This window comes from Canis lupus, chromosome 25 (genome assembly GCF_011100685.1).
Source record: "Canis lupus familiaris isolate Mischka breed German Shepherd chromosome 25, alternate assembly UU_Cfam_GSD_1.0, whole genome shotgun sequence".
NCBI lineage: Eukaryota > Metazoa > Chordata > Mammalia > Carnivora > Canidae > Canis > Canis lupus.
This window is the reverse complement of record NC_049246.1, coordinates 9,467,293-9,481,707: the sequence shown is the minus strand read 5'-3', so window position 1 is coordinate 9,481,707 and position 14,415 is coordinate 9,467,293. Positions and strand designations below refer to the sequence as shown.

Sequence of the window (14,415 nt, the reverse complement as noted above, 5' to 3'; positions counted from 1 at the left end):
TTTTTTGAGTGTCACCACTTTGGCACTCAGTGGATAGGATACAATGTATAAAGCAAAAAAATATACCCTCAAGAAGGTGGTTCTATTCTAGATGGGAAAAAAAATCAATAAATAAAATATATTTTTTGTGTGTGAAGTGATGAAAAGTACTATGGGGAAAAGTCAAGCCCGGGGACTGGAGTGTTAGGGAGTGGGTAGTTAGCAATTTTAGATAGAGAGGTAGAGGGAACTCTCCATTGAGAAAGTGACGTTTGAGCAAAACCTAAGAGAACAAGTCATGTGGATGTGGGATGGATGAGCATTCCATGCAGGGAGAGTAGCAGGTACAAGGCCCTGAGAGAGTAAAGGTTGCCTGTGTGTGTTTGTTATACTGCAAGGAAATTAGCAGAGCTGGATCTGAGTAAGTGATACAGTAATGAAGATGGGTCAGGAAAATAATGAGGAGGGGGCTGGACCAAGTAGAGTCCTAGAGATCATTGTAAAATAGTCTGGCTTTTGCTATGACTGAAATGGAGAGGGAGTGACATAATCTGATTTGCATGTTAAAAGGATCACTGTGGCTCCTGTGTTGAAAGTATATGTAATGGGCAAAACCTGATGTTAGGGGGGCTAGTTGGAAGGCAATTAGAGTATTCCATGAGGAGCAAATAGTGGCTTAAGTGATGGGACATGGTTGGATTATCTATCTATTTTGAAAGTAGAGGCAAAAAGGATTTCTTGAAAGACTGGGGATACATTGTAGAAGAGAGAGGAGTCAAGGATGATGACCAGATTTTTGGCTTGAATAATTGGAAGAGTGGAGTTGCCAGTTACTAAAATGAGAAAGACTTTGGAAAGAGAAAGATTTTGGTGGGGGGATGGTCAGGCTAGGACCAGTCAAGCTTGAGATAGGTATCTAATACTCAAAGGTATATGAAATAAGTGGTCGGGGCAGCCCGGTGGCTCAGCGGTTTAGTGTAGCCTTCAGCTGGGGGTGTGATCCTGGAGACCAGAATCGAGTCCCACATCGGGCTCCCTGTGTGGAGCCTGCTTCTCCCTCTGCCTGTATCTCTGCCTCTCTCTCCCTCTCTCTCTCTCTCTCTCTCTCTCTCTCTCATGAATAAATAAATAAAATCTTTTTTTTTTTTTTTTTTTTTTTTTAAAGAAAGAAAGAAGTGGTCGGATCTATGTGTCTGGTATTAGGTTGAGAATGAGGTTAGAGAGTTTGGGAGTCATCAGCATGTAAATAATTGAACCATGAGAGTGGATGAGCTTACCTAGAAATATTGATAGTGATCCAGGGATTAAGCCCTGTTACACTCCCACATTAAGAAATTGAAGAGATGAAGTGAAACTAGGAAAGGAGTGAGAGAAGAAGTGGACAGTGAGGTAGAAGTAAACCCAGAAAGAGGAGAGTATTTTGTCCTGGAAGTAAAATGAAAAAAATATTTAAGGAGGAAATTATTTACCTTCAACTCAAGGAGAATGACGATTCAACTCACCATTGGCTGGAGTGTTGTGGGCATCACTGAGAACCTTGAGGAGAATAGTTTCAGTAAAGTATTAGGTAAAAACTTGGTTGGAGTTAGTGATAGAAAACCGGAGAGGAGAAACTGAGAAATACAGATGTGAGGTGGTACCTGGAGGAGGAAATTTTTAAGTTGGGAAAAATAACACGTTTGTTGGTTGTATCCAGTGGAGAGGGAAAAATAGAAAGTGTCACGGAATTTCTGGAGAGCTATCTCTGAAGCAGACAGTGGGCTCTGTTGAACAACGAGAGGGCTTGATTTTAGGGGGTTTGACAGCTTATCCAAATAGACTACATAATTTACTCATTAACTAGCTCAGAACAAAGTTGTAGAATGGTAAATATGGGAAAGAGAGAAATCTTTCTAGAAGAAAACTACTTTTTTCCCCTCTTCCAATGTATAATATTTCAGTAGAGTTCTTTAATTATGGACTGCTGTAATAAAGAAGTCCCTGTCCTTGGGCCATAGATTTTGGCTGTTAAAGTTAGAGGTATTACTTGCATTTTTAGTTTTGGAGCATATTTTTTTTTTAAGTGATGAGGAAAATAATAATATAACCAAGGATTTTAAGTTTATACTTTACAGATGTAAAAAAAAAAAAATTTAAAGTAATTATTGCTCTAATTTTTAGAAAGTGTTCTAATCAGTAAGAGCCCTGTGTATATTTTATGAAGTAGTTGGTTTAGACCAGGAGTCAGCAAACTCTATATGATACCCACAAGCTAAAAACAATATGTTTTTAAATAATTAGGCAAGAATGAAAATACTATTTTATAATACATGAAGGTTATATGAATTTCATATTTCAGTGTCCATAAAAATATTTTCTTGGAATAAAGCCATATGGAATCATTTTTGCATTGTCTGTGGATGCTTTTGTATTATAATGGCAGACTTAAGTAGTAATGCTGGAGACCTTGACTAGCTCACAAAGCCCGAAATATTTATCTGGTCTTTTACAGGTAGAGTTTACTGATCTTTGGTCTATGAGACCTTTGACTCAATTTGTTCATTTCTTTTGAGTTTTGTTATAAAATTTGAAGCTCATTGAACATTCTTTCACTTACCAAATTGCAAAGAACCACAATGGAAACTCCTCTTCATCAGAAGTTTCTTGATTTGAAAAAAGCACTAAGATTGAGATTCTGCTTCCAAATTAATAAATTGAAACTCAAGTTTTTTATTTTTTATTTATTTATTTATTTATTTATTTAATTTTTTTTTTTAATTTTTTAAAATTTATTTATGATAGTCACACACAGAGAGAGAGAGAGGCAGAGACTCAGGCAGAGGGAGAAGCAGGCTCCATGCACCGGGAGCCCGACGTGGGATTCGATCCCAGGTCTCCAGGATCGTGCCCTGGGCCAAAGGCAGCACTAAACCGCTGCGCCACCCAGGGATCCCGAAACTCAAGTTTTTTAAAACTCTAGGGAGTTTTATCTCATTTTTTATTATTACATTATTTAGTCTTTTATTGGAATATTTAGTTTTTTTAAAACATGAAATTTATAAGGCTCTGAAGTTGTTAGTGTTAAGTCATCAAAGAAAACATTCATTTTCTTGGTTTTCATTTGTAAAATAAATGTAAGTTAATTTTTTTGTAAATATTTTTATACTTTGTTTTTAGTTATACCTTATAGCTGATTTTCCAAATATAAGGTAATGTGCAATGTTTTCCTTTTTCTGTTTTATAGGAATAAAAACGGGAATGTATTTAAGCTGCTCAAAAACCATGAAAGAGACAGCATTAGATTTTTTCAGCCTTAGATTTTAAATGCTCTTGCATGGTTGGGCTAGATGGAAAAATTAATGCTATATGAATTATCGTTTTATGACTTTACTTTTTTCGAAGACAGGCTAACAACTTCTAGTTACCAAAATGGCATATGTTCATTATAAATACAAAGTAGTAGCTAAAGTCAAGGTATAAAGAGAAAAATCTGAAAGCATTAATTTATAAAAGGGAAAATCAAGGCAAGGACAAATTGTATTTTAAATTGTCCCTATGACTGGAGCACAAATTATAGATAGAAAAGTCTGTTAAGACATTTTCAAATAATATAGGGGGAAACCATCTAGGCCACTAAATTTTGCAGCCCCAACGGCCCTTTTATTGTTTATTGTTTTTAATTCGGGGTACTGATAAGATGTGCACACTATGATCTTGACTCTGCTTGAGATAAAGATTTTTTTTTTGTTTTTGTTTTTTAGAAAAATTTTAATTGTAAAAGAAACTGAAATTTGCCATCTTAATCATTTTTTAAAGTGTATAATTCAGGAGTGTTAGATGTATTCACGTTATTATACAGCAGATCTCTTGAACTTTCTCGTCTTGAAAAACTCAAATTCTGTACCCATTGAATAACAGCTTTCCTTTTCTATTCTTTGAAAACTACCATTCTGCATTTGGTCTTTATGAATTTGACTACTCTAGGTACTTCATATGAGTGGAATTATACCATATCTGTCTTTTTATGACTGACTTATTTTACTTAGCATAAGGTCCTCAATATTTATACATTTTGTAGCCTATGACCAGATTTCCTTACTTTTTAAGACTGACTTATATTTTGTTGTATGTATATACACATTTTTTTATTCATTTGTCCATTCATGGATATTTGGGTAGCTTCTACCTATAGGCTATTGTGAATAATGCTGCAATGGGTATGGGTGTGCAAATACCTTTTTGAGGTCCTGCTTTCGTTTTGTTTTTTTGTTTGTTTGTTTGTTTGTTTTTGTTTTTTGTTTTGGATATATACCTGTCTGTGACTATGAGTACAAAATTATTGCTGTTTTAAAATGTTCTCTATTTTCTGACATGGTAGGATTTAGGAAATAATCTCAAGGTATAAAGTTGAGGGTCAAGTTGTTAGTTGATGGTGAGTGTACTACTAGTTGGTAACAGTGAGAAGAATCCAGAACTTATCCTGTGAAACTAAAGAATTTCCTAAGTACAATATTATGAATATAGTGTTCACTTGTATAGAAGAAGCTTTACTTTAAGAAAGGATTTAGGAAAAAAAAAAAAGGATTTAGCACATTTCAGTATCGGTTGCTCAAAACATACTAACTAAAAAAACTTAATGGCTTGACTTACTATTCTTCATTATTCTGTGGGTTGCCCAGGTAGTTCTTAACACTTCACCTGTTGTTGGCTGGGAAACCTAAAATGTCCACATAGCTACCAACTTGGAACACAGCCCTAGCAGTCAGCCAGGATCTCAGTTCTTTTCCATGACAGTCTCTCCATGAGGCTAATTGGGCTCCTCACCGTATGATGGATAAGTTTCTTTAAGGAGTGTTCCCGAAGGAAGGCTCCAAAAGGACAAGCCCAGTGAGTCCATGCTTATCAGGCTTCCATGTGCATCATGCTTGCTAACATCACATCAGAGCTGGTCACATGGCTAAGCCCCAAGTGATGCAGTTGGGGCTTAACTCTACCAGGGCATGGATAGCAGGAGGGTTAGTTCTACAGTTCATTAGAGGCCACCAGGGTAGCAGTTGCCATTACCATGCTTGTATAGAAGAAGGCATTATTTTAAATGAAGACACATAGTACGTAGATTTCTTGAATTTGTCTTTTAAAATATTTTCCTAGTTTCCAATTTGGGGAAAATTGGTTATTTTGGTGATTTGTCTACACTTTTGATATTTGGCTGAAATCGTGTTGATAATGAGATTTGATGAAGTTGTTAAAATTCAGCCAGTTTGCCTCTAAGTCCAGTAAAGATATAAAAATTGTTATGTAGATGTGCTCTCAGATTAATATTCAATTTTTAAATTAAGAAACATGGAAATTACAAATGCACATTTCTTTATTTGAAATATTTTCCCCCTAAAAATGAAAATATTTTTCCAGTTTTTAATGTTATGCAGTGTACCTTTCCCAAAAAGAATAGCACCCATCACAGAATGTTTCCTTAAATTGTTGAGATTTGTAAGTTCACTCAACGTTAGGTTTTTTACTAAACCAGAGGTACGTATGTTTTCTTTGTTAGCTGCTTTAGTGTAGATCAGATTAAACCCTTGATTGTTCAAATTAACTAGGGCAAAGTATGCTTTAGGGAGCCAAAATTTTGATTAAATTTTGTTTATTCCCTGGTTCATTTAATTTTAGATTGGTAAAATTGTATTGATGCTAAAATTTTCTATTTTTTATGACATAGATACTAATATAAAACGTAAGCTTATTTGAATTCATAGTTTTTATCATTTTATTTTTTCTTTCTAGTGCATCTATCCTTTGGGCTCTAAATCACTTAATAACTTAATTTCTCCTGATTTGGAAGATTGTCACACTCCAAATAAGCCTCAAAAAAGAAAGTTCTTGGAAACCAAGTGTAAAGATGCATCTCTTTTAGCAAATGCCAAAAAGACTAAAAGTCATATTGTTACTGTTGGTGAACAAGTTTTGAACAGCAAAGATAATGGAGAAGCATATGATAAAACCTCGTCTCACTTACCTGATTTACCACAGACTGGTCCACAGAATCCAGTTAGGACAGCTGATTCCTTGGAACAGACTGAGATTTTGGAGGCTGATACTATTGATTTGGCTGCTGAAGGATATCCTTCTACAGTTGATGTTTCTGGAACTGGAGGGATTTCTCCTCAAAATGAAGGATGCATGTCTGAACTGGAAATGCCATTGGAGAGCAAATGTACATCACTTTGCCAGTCTTTATGTGTCCAATGGAAAAATGCTAATGCTCTCTGTTGGTTAGATTGTATTCTGTCAGCCTTGGTACACTTGGAAGGGTTAAAAAACACTGCGACTGACCTGTGCCCTAATGAGGACTCTGTGTTCTGGCAGTTGTTTACGAAGTATAATCAAGCTAATAAGCTTCTGCACACCAATCAATTGGATGGAATTAAAGGTTAGTAATAATAATTTATCTTTTATATTTATTTTTTTATTTTTTTTTTTTTTAATATTTTTTTTTATTTATGACAGATACAGAGAGAGAGAGAGGCAAAGACACAGGCAGAGGGAGAAGCAGGCTCCATGCACCGGGAGCCCGATGTGGGATTCGATCCTGGGTCTCCAGGATCACGCCCTGGGGCAAAGGCAGGCGCCAAACCGCTGCGCCACCCAGGGATCCCTATCTTTTATATTTAAAGAAGTTAATGTTCAGTTTTGTCTCATAACAATTGGAGAACATACAGCTACAAATCGCTCCCTATTCCACAACTCCAAGAATCTCTATTCACAATAAAGGATATATATAATTTTTTTCAATAGGATTCCCATGAACCCACCTCCCAACCCAAAAGAATTAAAATATTTCCAGTAACTTAATCTACCTGTGTGGTCTTCTCCATCCCATTCTCATCACCCCTCCAAAGATAATTATTAACCAGAAATGTGTTATATAATTTCTTCTTTTTTGAAATATTTTGTTTTACCATATGTATTGCTAAACAACATATTGCCTGCTTTACTTTGTTTTTAATTTTATAAGAATGTTGTACAGTATGTTTTCTGGGACCTTTTTCTTTTTTTGAGATTGTATTTATTTATTAATGAGAGACACAAGGGAGAGAGGTAGAGACAAAGGCAGAGGGAGAAGGCAGCGGGACTCCATCCCAGGACCCCGGAGTCATGACCTGAGCCAGAGGCTCAACCACTGAGCCACATAGGTGTCCCTGGGACCTTTTTTTTTTTCTTTTAAGATTTATTTATTTATTTGACAGAGAGAGAGAGTGTACAAACAGGGACAACAGAGGGAGAAGGAAGAAGGAGTCTCCCTGCTCAGCAAGCCAATGCAGGCCTTGATGCCAGGACCCCAGGATCATGACCTGAGCTGAAGGCAGATGCTTAACCAACTGAGCCACTTAGGTGCCCCCTTTTTTTCCTTTTTATAAATATTTATTTATGAAACTGCTTGAATTGGTAGTTCCTTATTTTTCATTGCTATAGATAACCATTTTGTAATAAATCAGTATATTTATTCATTCACTTGTCATTGAGTTGTTTGCCATTATAAATAGTGCTTCCAGAACTATTCTTGGGTATACCACAGTAATAGAATCAAAGCATAGGCTCTGGGGCATCTGGGTGGCTCATTCAGTTAAGCATCTGACTTGATTTCAACTCAGGTTTTGGTCTCAGGGTTGTGGAATTGAGCCCCATGGACCTGGACAGAGGTCTCAAGCAGAATATGCTTTAGATTTTCTCTCTCTCCCTCTCCCCCCAGCTTATGTTAGTGTGTGCATGTGTGCTCTCTCTTAGATAAATAAATAAAATCTTAAATCATTGGCTTTAAGTTCAGATTTACAAGATAATGGCAAATTGTTGTCCAAACTGGTTGTACCAATCAATACTCCCATTAGCAATGTGTAAGAGATCTTCCTGATCCATATATTCTCCCTTGGTTATTTTCACACTTGGAGAATTTTGCTATTTGAATGATGCAGAATGGTTTGTGGTCTTGATTTGCCTTTCCCAAATTTTATTTTATTTTATTTACATGTTTATTTTAATTCCAGTTAACATAATGTTATATTAGTTTCAGGTGTATACAGTGCAGTGCTTCAGCAGTTCATACATCACCTGGTACTCATCACAGGTGTACTCTTTAGTTCCCTCACCTCTTTACCCCCCACCCCAACTCTCGCCTTGCTTAAATTTTAAAGAGGTTGGATAGCTCTTCAAGTGTAGAATTGATAATGTTTCCTCTCTTGTGCAATGCCTGTTTGTGTCTTATCCTGACTTGTTTCATTGTCATGTACTTGAGCTTCTATGTCTTTGTTGCTATCTTTGTGTCAGATATGTGTTGCTAAATCTCCCAATTTGTATCTTACATTTTTATTTTTATAAAGATATCTTTTGATGTACAGAAATTGTTAATTTTTTGTAGCTAGTAATACTTCTGACATTTATTTATTTTTTTAATTTTTATTTATTTATGATAGTCACACAGAGAGAGACAGAGAGAGACAGAGATACAGGCAGAGAGAGAAGCAGGCTCCATGCACTGGGAGCCCGACGTGGGATCCGATCCCGGGTCTCCTGGATCGCGCCCTGGGCCAAAGGCAGGCGCTAAACCGCTGCGCCACCCAGGGATCCCTACTTCTGACATTTAAAAGGAGTCTTTTCCAAAATTAGAAAGTCATTCAGCTCTATTTGCACTGGAAAGTCATAAAGTTTTGTTGCTGACCTTGAATTTTAATTCACCTAAAGTTAATTTTTGTATGTGATAATGATCCCTTCCACTCCCCCCCCATTGCCTAGCCAGTCTTTCCATCTCCACTTTTTTCCTCAACTGATCTGCCAAGCCACATTTGTTACATAGCCTTCCATATATGTGTGTAGCTGTTCATTAACTCTAAACATGTGTTTTCTTGGTTACTTTATCTATCCTAGTGTCAGTACCACACTATTTTAATTACCAGGGTTATTGATGTCTTGCTGTCTGATAGTAGAAGAATCCTCACCTTTATTCAATTTGTTTTTGGTTGTGCAGTGTTTTATGTAAATCTTGTACATTGGTTCCCCATTGTTGACCATTTTTCTGTCCCTGCACTGATGCCACACTATTTTAATTGTGGCTTTTTAGGTCTTGCTATCTAGTAGGGCAAGAATCCTTACCTTTATTCAACATGATTTGGGTTGTGCATTTATATATAAATCCTGTATGTTGTTTTCCCATTATTGACCATTCTGGGTACTTATTATTTTTGCAATTATGAATAAAGACTGTGACAAATAATTGATATCCTTTGGATCCATTGCTGGTTATATCCTACAAGAGATAATAAAATTTAAATATAAAAAGTCTTTCTGAATGGCTTTCCAGAAGGGTTGTATCAACATATAATTCCATTTTCATATGTAGAAGAAAACATCCCAGAGCACTCAGATCACCTTTGAATATAGACCTTTTTAAAGTTATAATTTTGTTGGATAAGAAATGCTCTGTTTGAGTTTGAGATTAAATTTTTTAATTTAAGTTTTAAAATTCAGTTTTTCACAAGAATTTTTGCTTTTGCCTTTTCTTCTGTGTATTCCTGTTCTCTATAATTACAGGAACCTCAGTACTGAATTAGGTAACAGTTCAGTCGATGATTACAGAAGAGCATATTTCTTGTTCAAATTTTGACTTGAATATTGAATTAATTTTAATTATATTTTTTTATAAAGCATAGCCACTTTATTTTTTGTTTCTTTTTTTATTGAACCATAATTAACATACAGTGTTGTATTAGTCTTGGTAAACCCAAGACAATGAAATGATTCAGCAGTTCTTTACCCTAGTGAGTATGCTCTTAATTTTCTTTATTTCACCATGTTGTATGTTCAGTTATATTAATTTTTTGCAGAATAATTGTAGTTTTGTAACTTGGTTGTAATTGCATTTGTTTAAGTTGTTTTTGAAGCTTATAGTTTTCTCCTTTTTTGACATGGTCAAATAAAAATTCTGGTTAATGCTTACTTCTTGTTATAGGAGAATACAGATAGTTTCATAGTAAAACAGATCAACAGAGTATGATCAGGCTATATGAATTATTTGTAATAGATTTTGGTGAAATCTTTTGTAGCTTAAGAATAATTAGAGTTAGGGCAGCCTGGGTGGCTCAGATGTTTAGCACCGCCTTCAGCCCGGGGTGTGGTCCTGGAGACCTGGGAAGGAGTCCCACATTGGGCTCCCTGCATGGGGCCTGCTTCTCCCTCTGCCTGTGTCTCTGCCTCTCTGTCTCTGTCTCTCTCATGAATAAATAATATCTTTTTAAAAAAAAGAATAATTAGAGTCAGATTTATATGGGGGCTGGTTTTCTGGAACAATTAATTCTGTTTTGAGGACTTTAATCCTAAAGAAATGAACAAAAACATGGATAAATATGTGCCTAGAAAATGTTTATCATGGTAATATTTATAATAGTGAGAAAAGAAACAACCTAAATGTCTAGTAGTAGGATAAGGGTTAATAAAAACTGTGGTTTAGTTGGGAGTGTAATAACTAACCCACAAAGTTTTTAATGACGCAAATTCATGTGAGGTAATAAAAGTTATACAAAGAAATAAATGGGTAGATGTTGTCTCTAAAATGAGTAATAATCACATGTAAAGACATAGCTTCATTTATTTCAGGGATAGGCAGAATATCTGAATATGTAGCTCTTTTACTAGGCCTGTGGCTATTTGGATGAGAAAGGCTTTCACTGAGATTTACTCAAGCCCTGATTCTGGCTCATGCATTTGGTACTAATGATACTGGGCTGAGGGAATATTAAGGCAATATATGGTATAGCGCAGAGAGAGGGATGAGAATTAAGGAAATTTTGTGTTTTCCATTTTGTCTCTGCAAAATTTATTGACTGTGATGAACTTACATTCTTGGTAATGTTTTAATTTTCTGTGGAAAGATATAGATTGATAAGTTAATAATATGTACTTCATTTTTAGATGGAGATTGTGAAAAACTTACTTCAGAAATATTTGCAAAGATAGAAGCCTGTCTAAATGAAGTCAGAGATGAAATTTTCATTAGGCTTCAGCCTCAGCTTAGATGCACCTTAGGTAAGTAATTTGTAAAATTTATTACTGTATTACTCATCTACCATAAAGAAGTACTTACGTTATAAGAAAATATAATACTGTTTTATTACTTTGGGTAATTAGATTATTGGGAGAGAGCATCTGTGTGGTTTCTTGGGTGGCTCAGCTGGTTATGCGTCTGTCTTCAGTATAAATCATGATCTCCAGGTCCTGGGATCAAGCCCCATGTCAGGCTCCCTGCTCAGCAGAGTTTCTGCTTCTTCCTCTCCCTCTGATAGTGCTCTCTTGGTCTCTCTCTCTCAAATGAATAATAATAATAGAGAATATAGAGAACAGTTCTGTTACCAAAAAAGTTTTCTTCAGGCTCCTTCAGCCTCTGTTCTTACCCCTAACCACTGATCTTTTGGGTGTATATTCATTTAAAATGAGCCTTTTCCCTAAGATTACCAGAGTATAGACCAGGGCTCCCATGGTGCCTTTTGCAGGTATCCTTTCCCTCCTGGAGTGACCTGATATGTTTTATTCAGGGACCCTACTCCAGTTCCCATTTGAATTAAACAGTGATTTCTCCCCAGGTCTGAATCAGCACTCTTCTTAGCCCTTATAATTTTATTTGGGACATGGTTGCATCTTGCTCCACTGCGGCTTTGGGCCTGGTTTTCTATGTAACAGAGAAGGAATTTTTAAATTATTATTTTTCCAATCATAGCAATTGGGCAAGCATACAGCTCTTCTAATACAATAGAATTCCTCTCTTGTTTGTGTTCATACTACTCATTCAGTAGTTAATAGGTGCTGTGTTAGAGCAGAAGATCTTACTAATGAAATGTAATCTTTGCTTTGGAGTACATTTTAAAAACCTATATTGTATGTGTTCTCATTCTGAATGTTAACATGTACTTTCAAGTTCTAAACAAAGAGGAATGGAGTCTACTGATTGAGTGTTGGTTAAATTTTTAAGATCTGTCATTGTATCATTTTGATTATTGTTTTTAAAAAGTATATTATAAACCATCTTTTCTGTTCCCCCTACCTGTAGTTTAAGAAATAAAATATTACAAATACATGTGAAGCCCCTTTTGTACTTTTTCCCATTCAGTTCTTCCTTACCTCCCCACAAAGGCAACTGCTCTCTTCAATTTAGTTTTTTCTTTCTAATGTCTAATTTTTTTAAAGGAAAAATATACTGTTGTGATTTGTGCTTATTTATGTAATTTTAAAGAGTAATTTAGTTTTTGAGATATGTATGCCAGTGTAGGGATATACAGACTGTAGAACAGAATAGAGTACAGATGTAAACCCTCTCCTTTTGCTTATTACCTCATATCATGTGACAGAGGTGGTGATGCAGGTAAGTGGGGAAAGGAAAAGCTGTCTAGTAAATGGTGCTGGGACAGTTGGTTCCTGACAAGGGGGAAATTAGATCCCTACTTGATACTGTAATCAGAAGAAACTTCAGCCTATTTAAAGGCATAAACATGGAAAAGCAGAATTATAGAACTTAGGGAAAAAATATGGGTGAATATTATACCACTTAGTGGAGAAGCGTTTCTTAAATAAGTTACATAAAATAGCGGTAGATATGATCACATTGAAGTTTGAAACCTTTGGGTAAAGATAGAACAAGGAGATAAATCCTGGCTATCTTGTAAAGAATTCTGTGCATTGCTTTAAAAAAAAGAAAATTGATAGAAAATTGGCCAGAAAACGTTAGTGAGCAATTACCAGAAGGGAAAACTTGACAGCAGAGAGTCACTGAAAGATTTGTATCATGGCAAATGATGGTATTTTAGGGAAATATGCAAACTAGTAGTTGGGTAGGCATTGGGATGAAGATACTGTAGGCAAAGAAACCACTTAACTAATTGCAGCAGGAGGTTATAAAAATTGGAATTAATTGGTATTATATGTTCTCTAGTGGATGCTTTATGCTTAATACCCATAAAATTTGTAAACAAAGGAAAAATAATTAGGATCCATTTAGGAGCTAGATAAATTCCTTAAAATCTGTAGGCATATAACTTAACACTGTTCTGAGCTCTTTTATTATATTTTTTCTTTCATATTTTGATTCACTGAGAATTATATGTATTTTTAGACCTGAAGATTCTATGTTGTCATTATGAAGTAGATTATTTACTTTTCAATTCATATTTAGGGTAAGATTTAAATGCTAGTAACTATTACAAACTCCTGCTATATTAAGTGCTGTTTTAATAGTTTGCGTGTGCTGTTACTGTGTGTGTTCCTGTTTAGGAGACTGATTTGTATTTATTTCTATTTATAAAAAATATTTTGATTTTTATTTTTGTACAAAAGTAGTGGTGGAAGAGTCGCTACAAAGGTGATTGTTAAAATAACTATTGGTATTTATAGAGCATGCTTAGGCAGTAACACCTCCTGCTCTGTTGTTGAGTCCTGCCAAGGTGACTCCTCCTGGCCATGTTCCAGGCTACTGTCACTCCAGGCTAGGGGGAGAGCTGGACCATGGAAGTGACAGTGTCCCAGGGGAGGCAGCGGAGGGAAGGACTCTGATTCTTTCTAGGGTTGAATCAGTAGAGTGGCAGCTAAGCTCCCCTGGGGACAGGAAGGTGAGAAATAAATTGGAAAACAAGAGTAGAATGTAAATCCTATTTAAAATGCCTGTTGAGGGATCCCTGGGTGGCTCAGCGGTTGAGCACCTGCCTTTGGCCCAGGGCGTGATCCTGGAGATCCGAGATCGAGTCCCACGTCGGGCTCCCTGCATGGAGCCTGCTTCTCCCTCTGCCTGTGTCTGCAACCACCCCTACCCCCGTGTCTGTCATGAATAAATAAAAATAAAATCTTTAAAAAAATAAAAAAATGTCTGTTGATCTCAAAACTGGAAGACTGGATTGATTCACGGTTCAGTTTTTGTTTTAATGACACCAGAATTCAGATCTTCTCTAGTCTTAAAGTCATTGAACTTTATTTATTTTTTTTTAGAGAGAGAAAGTTATTTATTAGAGAGCAGGGAGAGGGGCAGAGAAAGAGACTCTCAAGCAGACTCAGAGTGCCCTACATGAGGCTCTGTCTCATAGCCTGAGATCACAACAGTCAAAATCAAGAGCTGATGCTCAACCAGCTGAACCACCCAGATGCCCCTAATTTCAATTATTAAAAGATGAGCCTAAAAGATTTTAGGAAGAGTGGTAGATGAGCAGTGGGGTGATTTGAAGCAGGCCCTTTAACCCTGTGTATCATGTTCTCTCCACATGCAGAACAAGAGAGTTGGACTAGAAATGGCTTTTTTTTTTTTAAGATTTTATTTATTTATTCATGAGAGACAGAGAGGGGGGCAGAGACACAGGCAGAGGGAGAAGCAGGCTCCATGCAGGGAACCCGATGTGGATTCGATCCTGGAACTCCAGGATCACGCCCTGAGCT

At 36.1% G+C, this 14,415-nt stretch overlaps 1 protein-coding gene across 5 annotated transcripts in view; it reads left to right on the top strand.

Annotated features, from left to right (window-relative positions):
- Positions 1 to 14,415, top strand: part of USPL1 (ubiquitin specific peptidase like 1) — a 33,488-nt gene that overhangs the window by 5,489 nt on the left and 13,584 nt on the right. For all 5 annotated transcript variants that reach the window (XM_038573350.1, XM_038573354.1, XM_038573353.1 and 2 more), the window contains 2 exons: positions 5,743 to 6,388; positions 10,918 to 11,031. In XM_038573350.1, the coding sequence (XP_038429278.1) occupies positions 5,743 to 6,388; positions 10,918 to 11,031 (760 nt within the window). The remainder of the gene's footprint in view (positions 1 to 5,742; positions 6,389 to 10,917; positions 11,032 to 14,415) is intronic.